At 36.2% G+C, this 20,622-nt stretch overlaps 1 protein-coding gene across 2 annotated transcripts in view; it reads left to right on the top strand.

Moving 5' to 3' along the window:
• The window catches only part of LOC143730981 (mannosyl-oligosaccharide 1,2-alpha-mannosidase IA), a 207,551-nt gene extending 195,767 nt beyond the window's left edge, over positions 1 to 11,784 (top strand). For both annotated transcript variants that reach the window (XM_077221592.1, XM_077221591.1), the window contains exons 9-12: positions 1,298 to 1,517; positions 6,215 to 6,387; positions 7,843 to 7,958; positions 9,947 to 11,784. In XM_077221592.1, coding sequence (XP_077077707.1) covers positions 1,298 to 1,517; positions 6,215 to 6,387; positions 7,843 to 7,958; positions 9,947 to 10,097 — 660 coding nt within the window. In that variant the 3' untranslated portion in view covers positions 10,098 to 11,784. The remainder of the gene's footprint in view (positions 1 to 1,297; positions 1,518 to 6,214; positions 6,388 to 7,842; positions 7,959 to 9,946) is intronic.
• Positions 11,785 to 20,622: the final 8,838 nt, after the last annotated feature.

Below are 20,622 nucleotides of genomic sequence, written 5' to 3'. Positions count from 1 at the left end.
GGAGATATCATTCATAACACTCACCACTTTGATTGTTCAAAACTTACCAATGGCATTTACAAAGCATTATTTTTTTATGCTATTATTTATTTTTCTTGCAATTTGGTTGCATGTACTATTTCTGGTCTTCAGTATGTTCAGTAAAAAAATAAAAAAATGTTTGCACAGTCGGATAAGTGTGTAAAATAGCCTAGATTAGTTTTAAGATTAGATTGGCCTCTCGACTCGCGCTCATCCTGATCCAAGAGCACAAATCTAACCGTGATACGGAGATAGCGAACACATCCTCACTCATTATCACTTCATTTGCAAATTAGCGTTTTCATTAGATAATGTTTCCCTTGAAAAATGTGGTCTGCCAAGATATTAATTACATTTATAATCAGAAAGAGGGCACTTTCATCAGCCTAATGTTAAAAATGTATAACATGTTTTCATGTGTACAATGCTTTTGATTAGTTTCAGAGGTTTTGTTGGTGAAATTGTTTTTAAAATTGATGTGAAATATTTGCTAGCCATACACTTGATGATATTTGATGTTTAACTCTGTCTCTTGATCATGAGTTTTGATTTCATGTTCACTGTAAGAGGGTTGTATACATTTGATGATGCAAAATGGAGAAAACCGATGACACAACCGTGGAGAAAAGCCTTCTGAAGAAGTTTTGTTTGGGACTTGGAGAGGAGGACGCAAAGAAAGAGCAGAACAAAACAAAACGATGAGTCATTCGCTATTGATCGTCCATGATGGCTTGTGCTGTTTTGTGCTCGTCTTAAGAGGCGAAAACATAAAAACGCAGAGAGAAAAGACAGATTTCAGCAGACTCTCTGAAATAAACAGCACTGAGATCTTTTCCCATATAGTCTTTGGCAGATTTATACACCTTCAAGTGTCAAAGTCCCGATAGAATCTCAATGAGGCTTGACTTCAATTCACCACGCAGCATTCTGTCTTATACTATACATAAAACATTTCATGCATAAATGTTGGCACCTTAGGCAATATATGCACGTGTCCCAGTTTTTTATGTGCATAGATTCAAGCTTTATTGAAATCCAGCGTCGCCTTGATTTCAAAGCACTTTACAAATCTAACGGATGTTTCATCCACTCGTACACAAAACACGTCCATCCATCTTTTTTTCATAGGAAGCGTGTCCGACTGCGATTAATAGCTGCGTTATCTTCAGCATGCATGTAGTGTTTTGAAAAATCTGACGCTCCACCACTCAGAAAAGTGCTGGTGGTTGAAATGTTGCCTTTGCTTTGTATTTATCATTTCCCTGTCTTTGTCCAGGCCATCGAGACGAACCTGGTGCAGAAGTCTCCGGGTGGATTAACGTACGTGGCCGAGTGGCGAGGGGGCATCCTGGACCATAAGATGGGGCATCTGGCCTGTTTCTCCGGCGGGATGATTGGCATCGGTGCTGATGACGGGCCGGTGGGACAGAAGCAGCACTACCTGGATCTGGCAGCTGAAATCACTCACACCTGCCACGAGTCCTACAGCCGCTCAGGTCGGTCCCTCAAAGAGACGGGTTTATATCCGAATGGTCTCACAATGTTAGTTGGAGTTGGTGAAAAAACGCATCATTTAAAGCAGCAGGAACTGAACGGCAGCACTCCTAAATCGACTCTTTAAAATGCAGAAAGTCATTACAGTCACATGAAGTAAATTAACTTTAAAGTATTATACTATTATAGTACATTTATTAATCATTTTAATTAGTTTTTTTAATATTTTGTTTTAATTTAATTTAAGTTTAAGTAATTTTGTTTTTGTTTGTCATTTGTTTCCATTTTTGTACATCATTTTATTTATTTGTATTTATCTTTATTTTAATTTGAGTGATTTAAGTGCTTAAATGAAAACCTAGATCTATTAAAGATAGTTTTAGTTAACTGAAATAAGGTTCTTAATAATTATATCTAAATATAAGATGAAAAACTAACTAACTGAAATAAATAAGTAGAAGTAGTAAAATGTATGGAAGCTTGTTTCCACCTCAGAATAAAACATTTTAAAACATTTTAAACTTTTTATCTCACAATTGCGACTTTATATCACACAATTCTGACTTTATAACTCACAATTGTGACTTTTTATTCTGTGGTGGAAACAAGCTTCCATAAAAATTATACTAAAACTGAAATAAAAGTAAATGTACGCTATACAGAAATGTAAAAAACTGGTAACACATGTTAGTTCACAGTGCGTTAACTAATGTTAGCAAATAAAACATTTGATGTTAATAATGTATTAGTAAATGTTGAAATTAACATAAAAAAAGCTATAGAAGTGCTGTTCATTATTAGTTTATATTAAGTAAAGTAGTTAACTAATATTAACTAATCAAATTTTGTTGTAAAGTGTTACCAAAAAACGAATGCTGAAAATATAATAAAAGCTGATTTAAAATATGAATGAATAGTATGTAAACGCTTCTAAAATAAAGCTGGAGTGTTGCAGTTTAGTTAGTAAGGGATTTGACTCCTGAAAAAGCTCCTACTGATCTGTGAGAAACGTTGAAAGGCAGCTTCCCCAGAAATATCCCTTTGTCTTATCTTTCTCTTCATGCTTCCAGCTTGTCTGTGTTACTGAAAATCCAATCTGTTGCCGCTCAGATAGAGGAAGGCCATTACTCTCCTGGATAATCACAACCTCTTTCCTCAGACTGTGTTGGTTTCTCAGACATCAGAAGCAGACAAATGAGATGAAGTCGAACCTGGTTCAGATCAAAAGTAGCACAAATTGTGCTGGTCTTCACAGCGCTCTCATCAAGAGATATAGCAGGAGTGAAATTACACGTTTGATCTCGTCTCTGCACACAATTTATGACCTCACATCTCTAAAATATAACACGACTGAACAACATATGAATCAATCTCACCAAACCTGTTGAGAACATTTAAAGACACAAGATTTATTTGGATTGAGTTTATTATTTTAATGACAAAGATATTTTCACAAATATTCTCATTCCCCAAAATCATTATTGTGAAAACATTAATTTTGAAGTATTTTAACACCATTGTAGTATTTCTTGCATTGCCTTTAAATAATTCATCATTTTATTACTGTACTACAGTCAAACAAAACTACCATATTAAAATGTGAATCTAATGAGAATCACTTTTAAAAAAAATAAAAATAAAAAGATGCTATAACGTGGGGAAAATGAGAAATGAGAGATGCAAATAAGATTTAATGAAAATAAGAGTCATTACAAATAATACAAATAATAACAAAAACCGCAAACAACACAAGGAGCAGAACTGAGACAGCAAATAAACAGCCATAAATTACAAGACCTGACGATCAGTACGGGAAATACTGTCTTATGTTTTACTTTTATTAACATGTTCTCTTCATTATAATATTCCCCAGTGTGCTGTGATGCTCAAAGAAGCTGTTATATTAAACAGGTTTGGAGAAACGCCGAGCCATATATATCGAGAAGTGTCATATTAATGTTGACGATAAATGCTATCCCATGGGAGAAGCCGCATCACCGTAACAGAGCGGCTACAGTGTCATTCACTATAATCACTGCCATACTACACTTAAATACAACCGCCACGCCATGCTAAATATGCCGTGGCAAATATTTATATACGGAAGTGGTGTAATATTGCTAAAGAGATGAGGAATTGAGACAAAACAAACCGTAATCAGTATATGCAAATGAAAATGTTTATTCAGAAGAGAGTGTTCTCTCAGACTGGAGCTGCTTGTAATTTTAGATTTAAGGGCATAATGGGATACATTTGGGTTTGTTACGTTATGTTCTGCATTGTGTTTTCATAAAGACGTCCTCACAGACCGGCTGGTGATCATAGTTTGCACAAACCACACACACACACTCTTTGTGTTTACTACCTCAGGTTTCTCTATGCTGTAAAAACACAAAGCTCATCGCATCTGCTAGAGTTTACACCATCTGAGGAATCAGTATGAGGGATATTGAAGACTACTGTAACTTGCATCTCTGTTTTAGTGCATATAACCCACTTTTAGTGAGAACAATAAACATGCTTTCTGTTTTCTCTGCAACACTTTACAATAAGGTGTAAGGAACTCAGCTTTTTGGAAATATTAATAATCAATAATATCTTGTTATTATTAATTATAAATATTTGGGTCAGTTAATTGGATTAACTTGATGTGGCTGAATTAATATTACAATCAATTAATCAGTTCTTCCAACGAACTGATTATTAATTTATTCTAAGAAAAGGGTATCTTCCATGGCCACCGAAGAATAATTATTTCTTCGCCTGTACTTGTACTTTGAGCCAGTAGCAAAAACCGTGATCGTAAAGTGACTTGTATTGCAAACAAAACAGAACCAAATACATATTATGTACAAGTTTTATTAACTAAATATAGATATTTATATGAATATAAATAAACTAAACAACATACACACATGAATACATAAATAGGTTAGTGATAGGATGAAATTGGAAACCGGAAGAGGGTCTATGAGAAGAACCATCAGAATTTCATTTTCACATTTCATTGAATTGAATACTTGCATTTGTAATGGGAACAATTCTTGAAGTTGTTGAAAATTGAAGTCGTTGATGGTTCCGGCAGTGTCAAGTGGAAGTTGGTTGAGCGTTCTCTTTCTCCAGGAACGCATGATTGGTTTGGTCAAGGCCTGGGACTCTGTTGAGGCCACGCCGAGCACCCAGGAGAAGTGAGGAAGTCAAAAGGATGGGTGATTGGAGTCGTTGTTGGTTGGAGTCTTTGTTGGTTGGAGTCTTTGTTCCAAAACTCCTGAGATTGTCCTTGGTTCTTTGTGAGAGAGTCTTCTCTCTTTTCCATGAGGCCGGATCTGGTTGGAATCAAGGCCTGCTGGGCCCTGGGGCCCCCGTGGAGGGGGAGGGGGCTCCCCAGTCTCACCAGAACAGTGTTGCGGATGGATGAAAAACTAAGAGAGGGAGGTCACATGTGGACTGTCTCTAATAAGGCCTGGAGAAGATCCTCCCCTAAGGGTTGAACTCGACCAATCAGAAAGGGGACATGTCTGAGAGGGAAAGTGGCTCTTAGTTGATTTACGGATCTTTGTCCCATAATATGATTATACCTTCATTAATGCTAAAATAGCTATAACACATCCACACTGCATTCTAGAAGAAGGTGATGTACATCAAAGTGTGAGTCATTAAATGAGGATTATTTAGGTAGGAGGCATGATACAGGTGAGGTTACATTGATCGTTAGTTGGTTGTATACCAGGATACATACGATAATATATACCTAATAGTACACGAGACAGTAAACCATTTACACTGTTTCTTTCACAGTTTTATGCATGTTCATTTATAGATCAGTTAGTCTATGATTAACGCAGCAAAGTCTGTTTTAATGAGGGTTTCTGTTTCATAGTCTCTCTCTTGAGTATGTGGCCACATTCCTCGGAGGTCGTAAAATCTCCTTATCATGCCCTGTAACATGACACTGTTTCTGCCCTTGTGTTTGTTCATTTGGGCTGTGTGAGGAGTTTCATAAACCTTTGTATATAATGAATAATTAGTATGTGTCTGATTGGTCCATACCCTACAAAGGTTTCATTTGTTAACAGTACTTAACTACATTAGTTAACATGAACTAACAATGAACATTACATCTACAGAATTTATTAATCTTATTTGATGTTAATCTGAAGGTCTCAACATTTACTAAGCGGTTTGTTATCTTCATCTAGTCTGTGCACGTTAATCTAGCATAGGTTAATCTTGTGTGTAAGAAATTTGTAGCATGTGAATATCACAATATAACCGTTTATTTCTTCTTGCTTCATGCTATGAATGTGATTTTTTTTTTTAAATCACCGATCAATAGCAAAAAGTCAATCAGCCGTAGTGACTTGCCGTCCAGCGATTGAAATGTTGTCAATGTGAATGTAGAGTCACACATGAAAACCACCTTAAATAGAAAGCAAACGCAAACTAAAATACTGTTATCGTTTTGGCAATGTGAAATATGATTCACAACCCGTTTTATTGTAGTGTGACAGTGTAAAACAAATCGTATTGTGATTGGATTGTTACAGTGTATCAGAACAGAATCAGGTTATTGGAGTTTCAGATGTTTTTACAATGCAATGAATTATTTCCTTTAAGAATAATGTGTGTTGATTAATCTTTCACAATAAGACCAAGAACAGTGTTTAGAGTCAGTATTTAAATGTTTTTCTGTCAACAGCCACCAAACTTGGTCCAGAGGCTTTCCGTTTTGATGGAGGAGCGGAGGCCACAGCGACCCGACTGAGTGACCGCTACTACATCCTGAGGCCAGAGGTCATCGAGAGCTACATGTACATGTGGCGTTTGACCCATGACCCCAAGTACAGGGAGTGGGGCTGGGAGGCGGTGGAGGTGTGTGAGACATCTGTGAAATCAAACACACACATATTCAAAATGTTATGGGAATATTTAGGACTATATAGGCTATTGGTCAAAAAATATGTTTTCAACAGCTGAAAGTATTACTCCGATATTAAAAATGTGGTTACAGAACATATTTTTTAGCGTTACTTGGATGGATGGATGGATGGATGGAAGGATGGATGGGTCAAACTATCAGGGAGGGATGGATGGACCAAACTATCATGGATGGATGGATGGATAGATAGATGGATTCATGGATTCATAGACTGATAGATTCAATAATACATACATACATATATGGATGGATGGATTCATGGATTTATAGAGCGATAGATTCAATAATACATACATATATGCATGGATGGAGGGATGGATGGATGAATGGATGGATAGACTCATGGGTTCATAGGTCGATAGATTCCATAATACATACATATATGGATGGATGGATGGATAGATAGATAGATACGCAACCTACTGCACTATATTTGATAATGCAGCGAGAGGTTGAGGATCTCAAGGTCTTACATGGGACTTATTCGCATTAGCTTTGGTAAATGAATGGTTGGCTATGGCTGTTATATTAAATATAGCTCATGTTAAAGTGCTGCACTGCCTCCAACAGACTGACATGTTAATTACTGGGTGCAGGAGGTGGAGGGGAACGCAAATGCATTTGTCAAGTACATCTTCAAAACCAACTCATGAGACAATCCTAATTATAGTCTAGATGTCTACCTTTGTTTGAGGTTAATAGATCGTTAATTTGCCATGTCAGCTCTTTTTATATTCAGAGCTCAAATTTAGCGGTAAATCTTCTCCTCTTTTGAGGGAAATAGCAGTTCTGTTGTTTTTAAAGATGTACTCACAAATCTCTTGTAATTTATTCCTGTGATCAAAGCTGAATGTTCAGCATCATTACTCCAGTCTTCAGTTTTAAAGGATCATTCAGAAATCAACTAAGAAACCTTTAGAAACATTTCTTATTATTATCAATGTTGAAAACAGTTTTCATTTCATTTTAATTTTATTCAGTATTCTTTGATGAATAGTAGAACTTTTATTTGAAATAGAAATCGACTGTATCATAAATGTCTTTACTGTCCCTCATGATTAAATAATGCATCATTTCTGAATAAAAGTGTGAATGCAATGTTGCTTCATACACAGAAAGTAAATCTTTGAAACAATATGAATTTATTAATGATTTCTCTTCTCGAATTTAACAGTCTATGTACAGTCTATTATCCTAAAAATGCATGATTATATAGTTATTTGCATTTTAATATTTCCAATAACTTTTTTTCCTACTGTTGTAAACTGCTAATATAAGGTTACTGATACTGTACAAGGAAGTGTCACATGATCTTGATTGTTTCTTGGTACATTGTAATTCTAAACATTGTGAATAAATCATCACGCTCAAGTGGTTTGTCTTCACAGGCGTTAGAGAAGCATTGTCGCGTAGACGCGGGTTTCTCAGGAATCAGAGATGTGTACGCCTCTACCGTCAGTCACGACAACATGCAGCAGAGCTTCTTCCTGTCCGAGACTCTCAAGTAAGTTCATGATCATCTATAGGTTTAATAATGAATCGTGGAATCACGAGAGTGGAGTATTTTGCACTATATGTGGCTAAATGCCGTCCATGCACAACAATCAGGATGATATAAAAAGACTTAAGATGATTGATATCGTTGCTCTGCTGATATGTTAAATTGGTGGTAATTTTTCGAGCTTTTGTGCTGTACGGTTTGAATTTTCTTACCCTATCAAATGGTTAAACTACAGAATGGACAGTATGATAACTCTTCAAAAATATCACAGTATATGAGATTTCTCAGTTTGATCTATTGTTGATTTATATGTAAGAATTTCATGTAGGCCTACATGTCTGTTTTTCTTAAAGGTGAAAAAACTCTCCTAAATAATTAACAGTAAATATACTCATCTGTAGTGATTGTTATAACTAACTAATTAAATATGAACATAATAACCTTTCTGAGTTAAATGTAACGTTAAATTACGTGTTCACAAGCTGTTTTACTAACGTATGAAACACTGATTGAGCGATTACAGCGATTCAACTTTTATGCTTTTTATATACATTTTTGGAGCTTGACAACATCCGTCCACGCTGACTTTAGTTGTATAGAAAACAGAAGTGCCAAATGTCCTTTTGTGATTCATAGAAGCATACCAAACCTAATGGTAGTGTTCAAGTGCCCCTATTATGATACTTTAAAGGATCATAACTTTGTTTTAGAGTCTCCTAAAAAAAGGTTTACAAGCATCCAAGGTCAAAAAACTATTTCATTTTCTCAGAATATATATTTCAGAGAAATCAGCTCTTTTCTCACAGTGTCTAAATCGATCAAGGATTCTGTCTCTCTAAACCAGCAATTCCCAAACTGTAGTCCGCGGACCACTAGTGGTCTGTGAGGGTACTGCAGGTGGTCCGTGGAAAGGCAGAATAAAATATAAAATAATTTTTTTACCTTCATTTTACCAGGAAATTCGCATAAAAAAATAAAAAGTAAAAAGAATATGTAGGCCTATATTGATATAAAATTTTAAATCAATTGTCAAGTTATTGTGTGATTACTAAAATAGGCTAGTGGCGCTTGGCCGTGACGTTCAAGTTCAGTGCCGTTAGAACCACAACATGGATCGGTGGATAGCAACAGGTTCTTCATCAGGGCTCTCAGGTGTCACACATTGAGCGTGACAGTCACTCATTTCGGTCTTTTGTCACGCAGTCCCGCCACACATTGTATATCTCACGCAGAAAAACTATTTATAATATATTTAATATCTCTCTCATCTCGCCGGTTTCAGAGCGTAAGCAGCACAGGAGCAGTGCGTACGGTGAGCGGAAGCAGGACATTCAAATACATTTAAGAAAAAAAGACTTGTCAAGAAGCTTATTTTATTAATTAATATATTATATAACGTTTGGTTCATCTTTGTTTTTGTAGTTTGGGCAACAAGTTTGTTTTTGGACATTTGTTTTCTTTTTAAATTGATGAAGGACATATGATTGACTGTTTCAAACACAATAGATATCATCAATGCGATTTTTGGATAAAGCTGCTGTGTATTTTGGCCATGATCAATGCATTGTCACTTTAATTCAGCGTAAGCGGCGTGGCAACTTGTAACAAACAACTTGTAAATGTCCCAATTGGGAGAGGGTGTGCAATTTTCAAAGAGTTTAATTAAACTCTCATGTTATATATATTTTTAAATGCATTTGGGAGTTTAATAAACGTAACTAGTTGTGTACACTTGGCACATAATATCTAAATATCGATAAATCGATTGATATAGCCCTGAATCGAATCGTAATCGCATCGCAGAATTCTTTGAGTTATCAGCGAATATCGAATCGCTGGCTGAGAGAATCAATATCGTATCGTATCGTGATGAACTGTTCAATTTACACCCCTACAAAAAAGCATAATAGGGGCACTTTAAAGAATTTAATGCTGTATTTTTATGTTAATAAAACATGAGTTTTGGTAACCCCGTCCATATGCGATCACAGATACCTGTACCTGCTGTTCTCGGACGACGACCTGCTGTCTCTTGAGGACTGGGTGTTTAACACGGAGGCTCACCCGCTGCCCGTCATACGCAAAACCTGCCTGCAGGAGCACAGCACCAGGCCAGACGGCGGACAGACGACCCTGGAGTAATATCCACCATTACACACACAAACACACACATAAAACAGGGATTCAAAGGCAGGGCCGCAACCTCACGGTCTTGACTTGGATTCTCAGCTCCTTTCCTGTAAAGGATCTCTTTATATATATATATATATATATATAGATATAGATATATATATATATATATATACACACACATGCTGTGATTGTATATCTCTGAGCCGAGACTTCCTGCTCTCCTCGGTGGGTAGAAGCCAGCGCAATTTTCCGTGGACAATCAGTGAAACGTGACTTTCATGAGAAGAGCACCTTTTTTCTTTGCTTCTTTCCTCTGTGAGGAACAAACGAATAACTTGCAGCCCCGAATCTGTGGGAGGAGCACCGTATGATGGTGGGCCATGCTGAGCGAACGAGAAAACCACTTTTCTTCACGTCTCACCTGTAATTTATCTTTTCTTTCATCCTTTCATTGTGTATTCCCTTTCTCACCTCTTCTGCCAAAGCGTTTGCGGTCTTTTTTATTTCATTTTCTCTCACCATCCGTGATATTTGGATTTTGGGTCCAATTTTGTGGCATTATTTTTTTTCTTTTTTTTTTCAAGGCAAAGCAAAGACAGGGGTATTTACAAAGCTTCCTTTGCAAACTGTATTGTACAAAATCCTTTTGTTGAAACAGGAATGATGTCATTTGCAGGGCAGGATTGTTTTCTGTGATTCTAGTGTTCATATTCTTTACACTTGTATGTTTTAATGCTTTGACTGCGTCGTGAGCCTCGGTGTTGTGCACAACATGCCATTTTTCAAAGGCCAGCATCACGAGAGTGGAAAAATACACACTTGCACTGACACCGTATGGCCACTAGGGCTGGGCGATTATACAGTGTATATGGAATATTGAATATTCACTATATTTTTGCAATAATTTTTCCTTGAGATTGTGAACCGCACAATTATTTTAATGCGCTTTTTTTAATTTGTCCATTAAGTTTCCTAAAGATTGTGTCGTCACACTAGTTTCATAATTCCTCTGTATCAAAAACAGCATTCAAGTTTGATTTATTTCACTTCAAATTCAGTTCCATTTCAATTAATAGAATCAAAACACTGAAAACAAAGATTCATTGGATTATCACTCAGAAATGTTTTTGAAAGTCCCCTTTTGATGCTTTTTTATATTGTTTTAGTAGAAATATTTGTTATATTGGTGTGTGTAAATGAAAATAATTAAGCTTTGAATAACATCAGTTTAACCGTGTATCTTGATTAAATCAGTCCTGCATATTTTAACCCACAAAAAAAAAGTGAAATTGCCTGTGATTTTAGCACTATAGCCCAGCCCTATCGACCACAGTCGGCTCAAAGCATCAATGGTGAATGTGACGTTTTTTTCCAGGGGTTTTCGTCCCCAAAGCAACGCCGTCAGACACAGTAATGGTGGAATAAGTCTTAACATGATGAATGTGCGTGATTCATGTCATTAATTGTTTCTATTTTCTCTCTCTTTCTCTTTTCTAATTTTTATGGACATTTATGAAAGACTCGTTCTTTTCGTTTTCCTCAGGTGTTTCTGTACAAGTTTTGATTACAGTTATTTGCACTATTCATTACGGTAGTGCTGATCATTGTTAATTTTAACATCTCTCATTGTTAAATATTTTCAAATACTGGTAAAAGATCTGTGCGATTTATACATTTAAAACGAGTGCACAAATGCTCCAAGTGTCTTTTTTTTGTTTCCCTGCATTTCCACCAGCTCACATTAGCTTTTAAAACATGTTATTAATCTTTGACCTGCGTTAAGTGCCACTTACATCCTCAAAATACTGCACACAATTCATAGGTTTTGGCATGAATAGTGTGTACTTTGGTGACCCCCATTAGGTTAAAGTATTAGATCCACAAATTCCTGATAAACGATCACATCTATTACTTTAGTACATCCTAGACATGCCCACATCACATTACTAATTATTGCTGTTACTCATCACTAGCTCTCACTGAAAATGTATGACTTTTGGTTGCTTCACATTGCAATTTCTACATCACCAAACTGAATTGCACAAATAATGACCGTTTTCGATCAGGTTTCCCTAAACATGCTGTTATTGGCCAGACAAGGTGGTAGTCCCGCCCCAAATTCACATCATTGGTTGAATCGGTGTTGCATAGTCAAGGAAACACATCAGTGTTTTGAAAGTGTCACAGCGTTACACTTTTTCTATGATTGGTAATGCTTACAGTGTCTGCATATCAATCTGGGCATTGAGAGTGTACTTTAACATTGAATGTGCAACATTAAAAATTGCACACTTCACCTTTAAAGTCCCCATGAAATCAAAATGTAAGTGTTTTTTGGCTTTTAGTATAAATATGTTAGCCTTACTGTTATCTATAAGCTAGTGTGCTCCAAAACAATGACAGAATTCACATTTAGAAGATCTAAGCGTTCAAAACGTAGTCTTTCACGTCCGCCAATATGGATCAGTGATTTTGATGACATCACTCTGCACTTTAGCTTCTCATCAGATTTTCTGTCCAATCAAATGCTCTGAGAATCTGAGGAGCTCCGCCCCCTACATTATAAATAGACGCTGAAGCTGCGGCTGAAATCAGTCACTTGTTCACACATTTACTATTTTTATACATGATGAATGGGACATTATGCACTATATAGGGGATAGGCAATGATTCAGACAGTGTAAATATGCTTTTCATTGGGGCGAATGAAGTCTGGTTTCACTTGAACCTGCCGCAGCTCCGGTCCAGAGACACGACAGCACAGAACGAATCATCTGCGCGTTTCGGCGCACACCACAAAACGTATCGGATCCATTTGAATTCTGCTCAGAATGCTGTATTTTAAAGTGATATAGAGGAGATTAGGAGGAAACGGCGGCTTTACAGAGCTCAACGGCTCTGGTCGAGCTGTGATATAAACTAAACGCTATTGGCTATTTAAAAAAAGGGGTGGAACTGTTCGATATGTGCCGCCCTGTCTTCCTGTTTCAGTGGAAATTACATCAACAAACTGAAAAATGCTGCACGATTCAAGGCACTTCAGCGGGCTTTTATGAGCTTTTATGAGACTCTCTGGACCTGCAGCTGCACATCAGTTTCAGCTCGGACTGAAGCATCATCAGCGCTGCCTTGCAGATGCAGCCAACAGCTCAATACAGCGGACCTCTCGGGCCCAGGACAGCTCGGCAAGGTCAATTCTGTTACTCGTTGCATTTCAAATGATATTGCATTCACAGTTTTGCCACGAAGGGCTCTGTAACTGATCTCTTCTATGCTTTTATTCTCTTTCAGGACAATTTTTGTCATGGTGCATCAGCAGTTTAAAGGGAATCTGCATGCAGATCCATCTCAGCCATTTGATGAGCACATTGAGTACTGAAGTTTGTTACCGTTACAGTAACACAAGTGTATTTACATGATTCTATGTTTCTCTCCTTAATGCACAACTTCCTCTTTCCTGTTGAAATTAACCTGAAATGGAAATGGAAACCATTTCACTTCAACAATTTGATGCATTTCTTAGTGAAACTTAAGCCCTATTCGGATGGGACTAGTTTTCTAAACAATGTTACAATTCTTATCACCCAACATCTGTGATTTCATGTACTATTTTGAAATGGACTGACAAGTTTATTACTGGGAGTGGGAGTGTGTGATTTTTAGATATTGGCGTTACAGAAGGTCATGTGTGGTGCTAAGTATCTTAACTGACACTTATATTTAAATGGGCAGTTTCCACTATTTGGCTCTATTTATTAATTTTATAATTACATTTTTTTTGCCGGATAGCATCCATATTGAAATGAAATCATCCCAAAGATTGGTGCGCAAACGGTAGCTCGGGTCAAAAGACACATGAGGAGCAGCATTAATATAATACAATATTGGTAATCAGGCATTCCAATTCGGAAGGGATTGCTGAAAAACAAAACAGTAGGTAATTTGCCCTGGGATTTTTACTGAGGTTGTGTGAGAAAAACACAAATAACATTTCAGATTCGGACAGGATTACAATCACAAAGTGCGCCTGGGAAACATGAAACTCTCTAACATCATCCCTGAAAACTAGTCTCGTCCGAATAGGGCTGAATGAGTCAAAAATACAGTGTATGCTGAAACAAATGGTGTAGGATTTACGTTGAAAGAGTTTTCACTCAGGAATTGCTAATACATTTCACAAATAATAACACAGAAACAGCAAGTAACATTGAATTAAATATGACATTTTGAAGTAGCCTAGTTAAAAAAAACTACTTTAATTTCAAATGGAAATATAAGGAATTTGTGACATCAAGTTGAAAGTTATTGTATTTTATTATGACATTATTATAAGAATTATTATTCTGTGGAATAGCGTGCACTGATTAATTGTTCACAATAAGATGAGGAACATGAATTTTAAAAAGTAAAAGGCTTGATTTTGAACTTTAAAGTCATAAAAAAACAGCATTAAATGAATTTTTTTCATATAAAATCTAAAGTAATAATCGTCAGTGTTAATGATGGCTGTGTGAGATGAGAGGTGTGTGACGGGAGGTTGATTACACCTGTAATTGATGGAGTCTGTCGGCAGGATAAACGTATTTCCAGTAATCAGCACGGCAAAATGAATTGTGGGATTTTGTTATGCTACCTTTCATAAAGTTCTGTAAATGTATTGCTGCGTACAGTCATTAAATTTTCTTCAGCTCTCGGCTGATATCAGTTATAATAATTACACATTTGTGAATATTAATTCTCAGTGATTTCCATTCGGAGTTGATCAATTAGGTGTCCCTAGTTTGTCATTACATTTATGTGAAAGGTCGCTCTGAGAGCATGGATCATACTTAATGAGTTTACTGAATTATACTTTCTATGTCCAAAGAGGACATTTATTGATACCAAGACTCGTTCTGAGCGTGATCCACAGTGTGATGTGGGTTTTTACTCAGAAACCACTAAGACTGACAAATAAAATGTTAAAAAAAAATCACAGCAAGTAAAAACATTGAATTAAATGTGAAATTTTGAAGCAGAGAGACTGAAAAAGTGTTTTCATGTAAAACCATTTCAATACTCCAATAAATGACTCAACTCTTTCTGTGAACCTGATTCATACCATTTCATCATAAAGGCATAATACAGCAGGTCAAACCAATGCATGAAAAATAATACAATTAAAATATGCACAAAATACATTTTAGCTGCAAAAAGAGATAAATCCTTTAATTTGTTGTGCTGCATGTTAAAGTGTTTCTTGTGGCTCTTTCCCGGATATCAGTCTGTGACACAAACGTTCCATTTTCCCACTTTGAAGTCTGTGAAAGTCATTCACGGTTAATAATAACAATATGGACAGACATAAGCAAAAATATTAATAATAAAAAGTCAGTTTCACCACTGTTTCTAGATGATTACATGAGTCTGTAAATAATGCCAGTTTTCATTCTTTAGTGACCTAATCCTTTAATGCATTACACTCTTAAAGTAAAAAATATCTTTGAGATGCATTATATAATATAATTTTGAATGCATGCATGCAATGCATGATAAAATGCTGGAAGTGAAGCTGGTGTGCAGTTGTTCAGTGTGCCGCGGACACACACACACACACACACACACCTCCTTCAGTTGCTGTTGTCACTGGCAGTGACCAGGGAAATATGAGCTGAATAATGCAGGACTGTTCCTGTCTCCTCCTGCGTGTGTTCCTGAGCCGTCATGCTCTGTGGCTTCTTATTCCACTCTTTCTTCTCACATTGTGTCTGTTCGGTTTCATGGGTTGTTGAGCATCGCCTCTCAATTTTCTCTCAGGGTTGCTAGTTTGAAAAAATGGGTCACGTAAAAGAGTTTTTCATTTTTAGAACAACTCTCGTAGTTTGTGTAAGGGAATTGTTCACCTAAAATAAAAAGTGCAGCACCCTCATGTGTAGCTCGAGTCATAAGAACTTCTGTAATGGTGCTTTTATGATCTGGTATGTTTGGAGCCAGACAGTCATGGTTAGTATGAACTATAGTAATTGAAGATGCTTACATAGAAAATAACACCATGCAGGTTTGTAGTAAAAAAAAAAATACAAGGTGATTTATTTCTTCAATCCACTTTAAAGAAGGAACTTGTATGCACTTAATGTTGAGAAACATTTTTTAATCATGATTTGTGTTTGTTTGTGCTCTCGTGTTTCTCCAGAGGTCTTTCCTCATGATGCACTTTGATTATTCTCTATGATCTATTTTTTCTACTGACAAACTTGGATCATAAAGTATTTCCGAAATTCCCGAATTTCTGACAGAGATACAAATTGGTACACATATATATTTGAGTACCAACATTTGAGCAACAAGATAAATTTGACTTTTTGGAAATTTTTGGCCGTCATATTCATGATACACTGTGAATGCACCGTTGGGTTCAGTATGATGTTTTAATGTCTCTTCTGCTCACCAAGGCTGATTAAAAATACAGTAAAAACAGTATAACTGTGTAACTGTGAAAACTAATAACTGTGTTCTATGTAAATATATTTAAATTAATGTAATTTATTCCTGTGATCAAAGCTGAATTTTCAGCATCATAACTCCAGTCTTCAGTGTCACATGATCCTTCAGAAATCATACTAATATGCTGATTTTGCTGCTTAATTTTTTTTGTGGAAACTGTTAATGAATAGAAAGTTTTTTCATTTGAAATGGAAATCTTTTGTAACATTATAAATGGCTTTACTGACACGTTTGAACAATTTAATCCATCCTTGCTGAATAAAAGTATTAATTTCTTCTTTTTTTTTTTACTGCCCACAAATTTTTAATGGTAGTGTAGATCAGACTATACAATATATAACAATCGTACAATCTGTAATATTGACCGTTAGACAGGAAGAATACACAACTCTTTTCCAAAGCCTCAAATAGCATTTTTCTGAACAAATATAGCCTAATTCGAAAAGAGAGCGAAATTCTTCAGGATCATGTGGACTGTATCTCTCACAGACAAGGGGGTCTTGATAGGGGCTGCGTTTAACTCAATTTTTAGACATACATTCTCAAACTTCTCTAAGCTTTTCCCCTCAGGGAATTCGACTTCGTCCAGTAGGCGAGACCCTCGACCCCTCGATTTTGACAGAGAGAGCAACTTTACTCAATATGTACACTTCATGCAGATCCATAGACCACAATGCACCATTATTGTGATGTCACATCAAATCGTTCTTAATTTACTCCCTAGGGCAGATCGCCCTAAAGATTCACTGATTCTTGAGACTAGTTCAAAACATGACCTACGATCATGCCATTAGTTTTTTGGGGGGAAACAGCATTTCCATTTTGAATTTAATCAGAAATGATCACTATGTTCTGAATACGAATGTCTTTCTTTTCAATCTTGTAACATGTTTGTCAGTTTTCAGTTTGAAACCATAATTTAATTCATTCCTAATTGGGTGAACACTCGATTTGTTGATGTTTATAATCAATATTTGACACATTCATTTTGTGTCTGACACATTTATGACAAATGGAAGAAGCATGAGATTACATAACATTAATACTCCTGAACTCTTCGCTACATGATCTTTCTTTTTTTCACAGTTTTGTTACAGTGCTCAAGAATCGGTGAAAATCCTTTATTGTACATTTTCAGCTGACATTGTTAGGGTGATGGATTTTCAATATCGATCCGATGCATTACTGTTATTTTGTTTCCTCAAGATAACTTGCCGCTCCTTTGAATACTAAACCATTTCCATTCATTTCATCACTTCCCTGTAACTGATGCAACCTGTCGTACCGGTGCACCGCAGCACTGCAGGGCGTCAGGAGGAGTTTGTTCCAGCATCGAGAGTCAGAAAGCTCAGAAATCGACAGGAAGCTTCGATGCAAACACGAGCGCTGGCGGTCCTGATGCACAGATTGTCTGCCGGGTCACTTCTGCTTTATATGCGCTCAGGACTGATCAAACCTGCATGCAAACAAGATGCATGAACAGACGGCAGAAGGAGATGGTAACCCTTTCTGTAAAAATCATTTTACAGGCAATTTTACAGACATGTATTCTGCTTGTGCTTCATTGAGGCCCAAATGTGTCATCATGTGCCACTAAATGGAATTAAGATAATAATGTTTGCAAAGCATGCATAAAAAGGGATTCAATTTTGAGCCATAACAGTTTGACTGTTAAAAACATTTTTTTATCAGTTGAAATAAAATAAGCATGAACTGAAATAAAATTTATATTAAAAAACTTTTTAAATTGGCTCATTGCCAACATTTCTCGTTTTCAAGATAAAGTATGAAAATAACTAAAACTTAAGAAAAACTACATATTTTTTAAAAACTAAAACATTGACAAGAACCTAGAGAAAATATTAAAACAATCTAATTAAAAATATTTGTCTTGTTGAAAAGCATCAATAAAAAGTGTTCAACTTAAAAAAACATTTTTTGTTCTATCATAAAGTATGTTAAATAGACTAAGGGCAAGAGTGTAAAGTCTATTTTAATGTTCAGTCACCATGATTTTGCCAAGTCAGACATGTTCCTGTATATATTTTGATAACATATTTTTTTGATCCCGGGACAACATTTCTGTTTGAAAATGAAGTCCTCCTAATCCTATCCATACCCCTAAACTTAAACTTGAACTTATACCCAAGTTATCCCTGTTCCACTTTATTTTATAGTACAGTACGTGCACTTAAATGTAATTACCGAAGAAAGTATTGGGTAATATAAGGTAACTATATGGGTTAAGGTTAGGTTAAGAGTTTGGTTCAGAGTTACTATAGTTATTACCAAGTTATTGTAACTACTATAATAAGTACAGTAGTAAGTGCATGGGGAACAGGACAGTAAAATAAAGTGGTTGTAGAAGCACATAACCCTGTAACCCTCAATCCTAAACATGACAGAAACTGTAAATGTGTTCATCAAACCTGATTGGTTGATTGGAATGTTCCAGGATCAACAAAGACGTTGATCTAGATCCATGTTGTACTTTTTGAAATCATGATTAATCGTCTTATACATGATTAAATGATCTTGTATTTTATCATTTGCATTTTGTATTGTTTGTATCCCGAGAGGCTTGTGTCCTATGTTTGAATAACTGAAAACATGCTTCTCCAGCTCAGTTTGAAGCGTAAAATGAAGTGAGACGCTCACAAACAGACTCGTCCCTCCAGCTGCACCTGATGTGGGCTTTGTGTCCGCAGGCTTCAGGACTGTAATGAGAGAACAGAACAGTCTGGAGAAAACTGGCTGCACTGAAAGGAAAGCGTTCTCATATACTGTATGAGTCAGTGTTTCCTCTCCTCAGTCAAGCGCTCAGGAGCTCCTCCAAATGCTTTGGCTCTTAATGGTTTTGTTCACTTGAGTGATCCAGGGGCCGATGTTTGGCTCCGCACGGATGTCTGTGGGGTTTGAGAACCAGCCAGCCCTCAGCCTCCAGCCCTCAGCCTCCAGCCCTCAGCCTCCAGTCCAAGGTCATTGTACTGGTGATGTTGGTCTCGTTTTTTTATAGTTTAATTTAAGTTTACATTTTATTTAGAATTAAATAATTTAGATTAATGTATATTCATATATTTTATTATTGTTTTTTTCAATTCAAATATTTTAAATACATTTGAAATACAATTTAAACAAACTATAAACTTTATTTTATTTGTTTATTTTATTTATTAAATCAAAGTGCCGTTTTTTTATATGAACATAAACTAAACAAATTGTATTATTATTATTATAGTGGAAGATTAATAACTTAAAGTCCCCCTGTAGTCCCTTGAAACTCATCTTTGATCACCAAAATGGCATGCTTAAAAAAAATTCCTGTGAAAATAATTTCCTCATGCCTTAAAATACAGCTGGAATGTAACTCCACCATTACTTCATGTATAGTAGCCTATACTCGGACCATGAATATGAGAATTAGTCTCCGCTTGCATTCAATCACACGAGCTCAGAATACCTGATCCACTCGCTCAACTTTACTGCAGTAAATGCTACACAATAGCAAGCGGAAATGCTGGTTTAATTCAGCCATATATATTTGAACCAGAAACTTATTCAGAAGTGGAAGAGTGAATTATACAAACTCGTCTACAAGTCCCTGTATCGCTCTCTATGTCGGACACATAACGGTAATTAATATGATTAGCATTTAGCTTGACTACATTATCAAACAGCTAATAATGTGTTGCTAATGTTACACAAACCATGTGTCGCCATTTCAGAGTCAGCTGCCTTCTAACAGTCAGCATCCTTACAAAGAGAAAGGCATATAGTTCATCATAACTTTGTATGATTGTTTTAACATTCTTCTCGCAAAGCGTCATATGACTTCAGAAGCCTTGTAATATAGTACACATTGACAACTGTTATGGGCTATACGTCCGAAAACTTAATAGGCAGTGACTTGACGCTGGCCTATCAGGCAATGACTTTGCAGGCAGTGTTTGCACACCTCACGAAACTGACTTCTGAGGGAGCGTGCCGGTTTAATGATATACAGCAAAATAGAGAGTTTGAACAACACAATCTCATGAAAGTGCGTATCTAT

This window comes from Siphateles boraxobius, unplaced genomic scaffold (genome assembly GCF_051911475.1).
Source record: "Siphateles boraxobius isolate OS27281-9 unplaced genomic scaffold, OSU_SipBor_1 84, whole genome shotgun sequence".
NCBI classification, from domain to species: Eukaryota; Metazoa; Chordata; class Actinopteri; order Cypriniformes; family Leuciscidae; genus Siphateles; species Siphateles boraxobius.
Note: the sequence above shows the minus strand (reverse complement) of the source record. Positions and strands in the feature narration are given on the sequence as shown.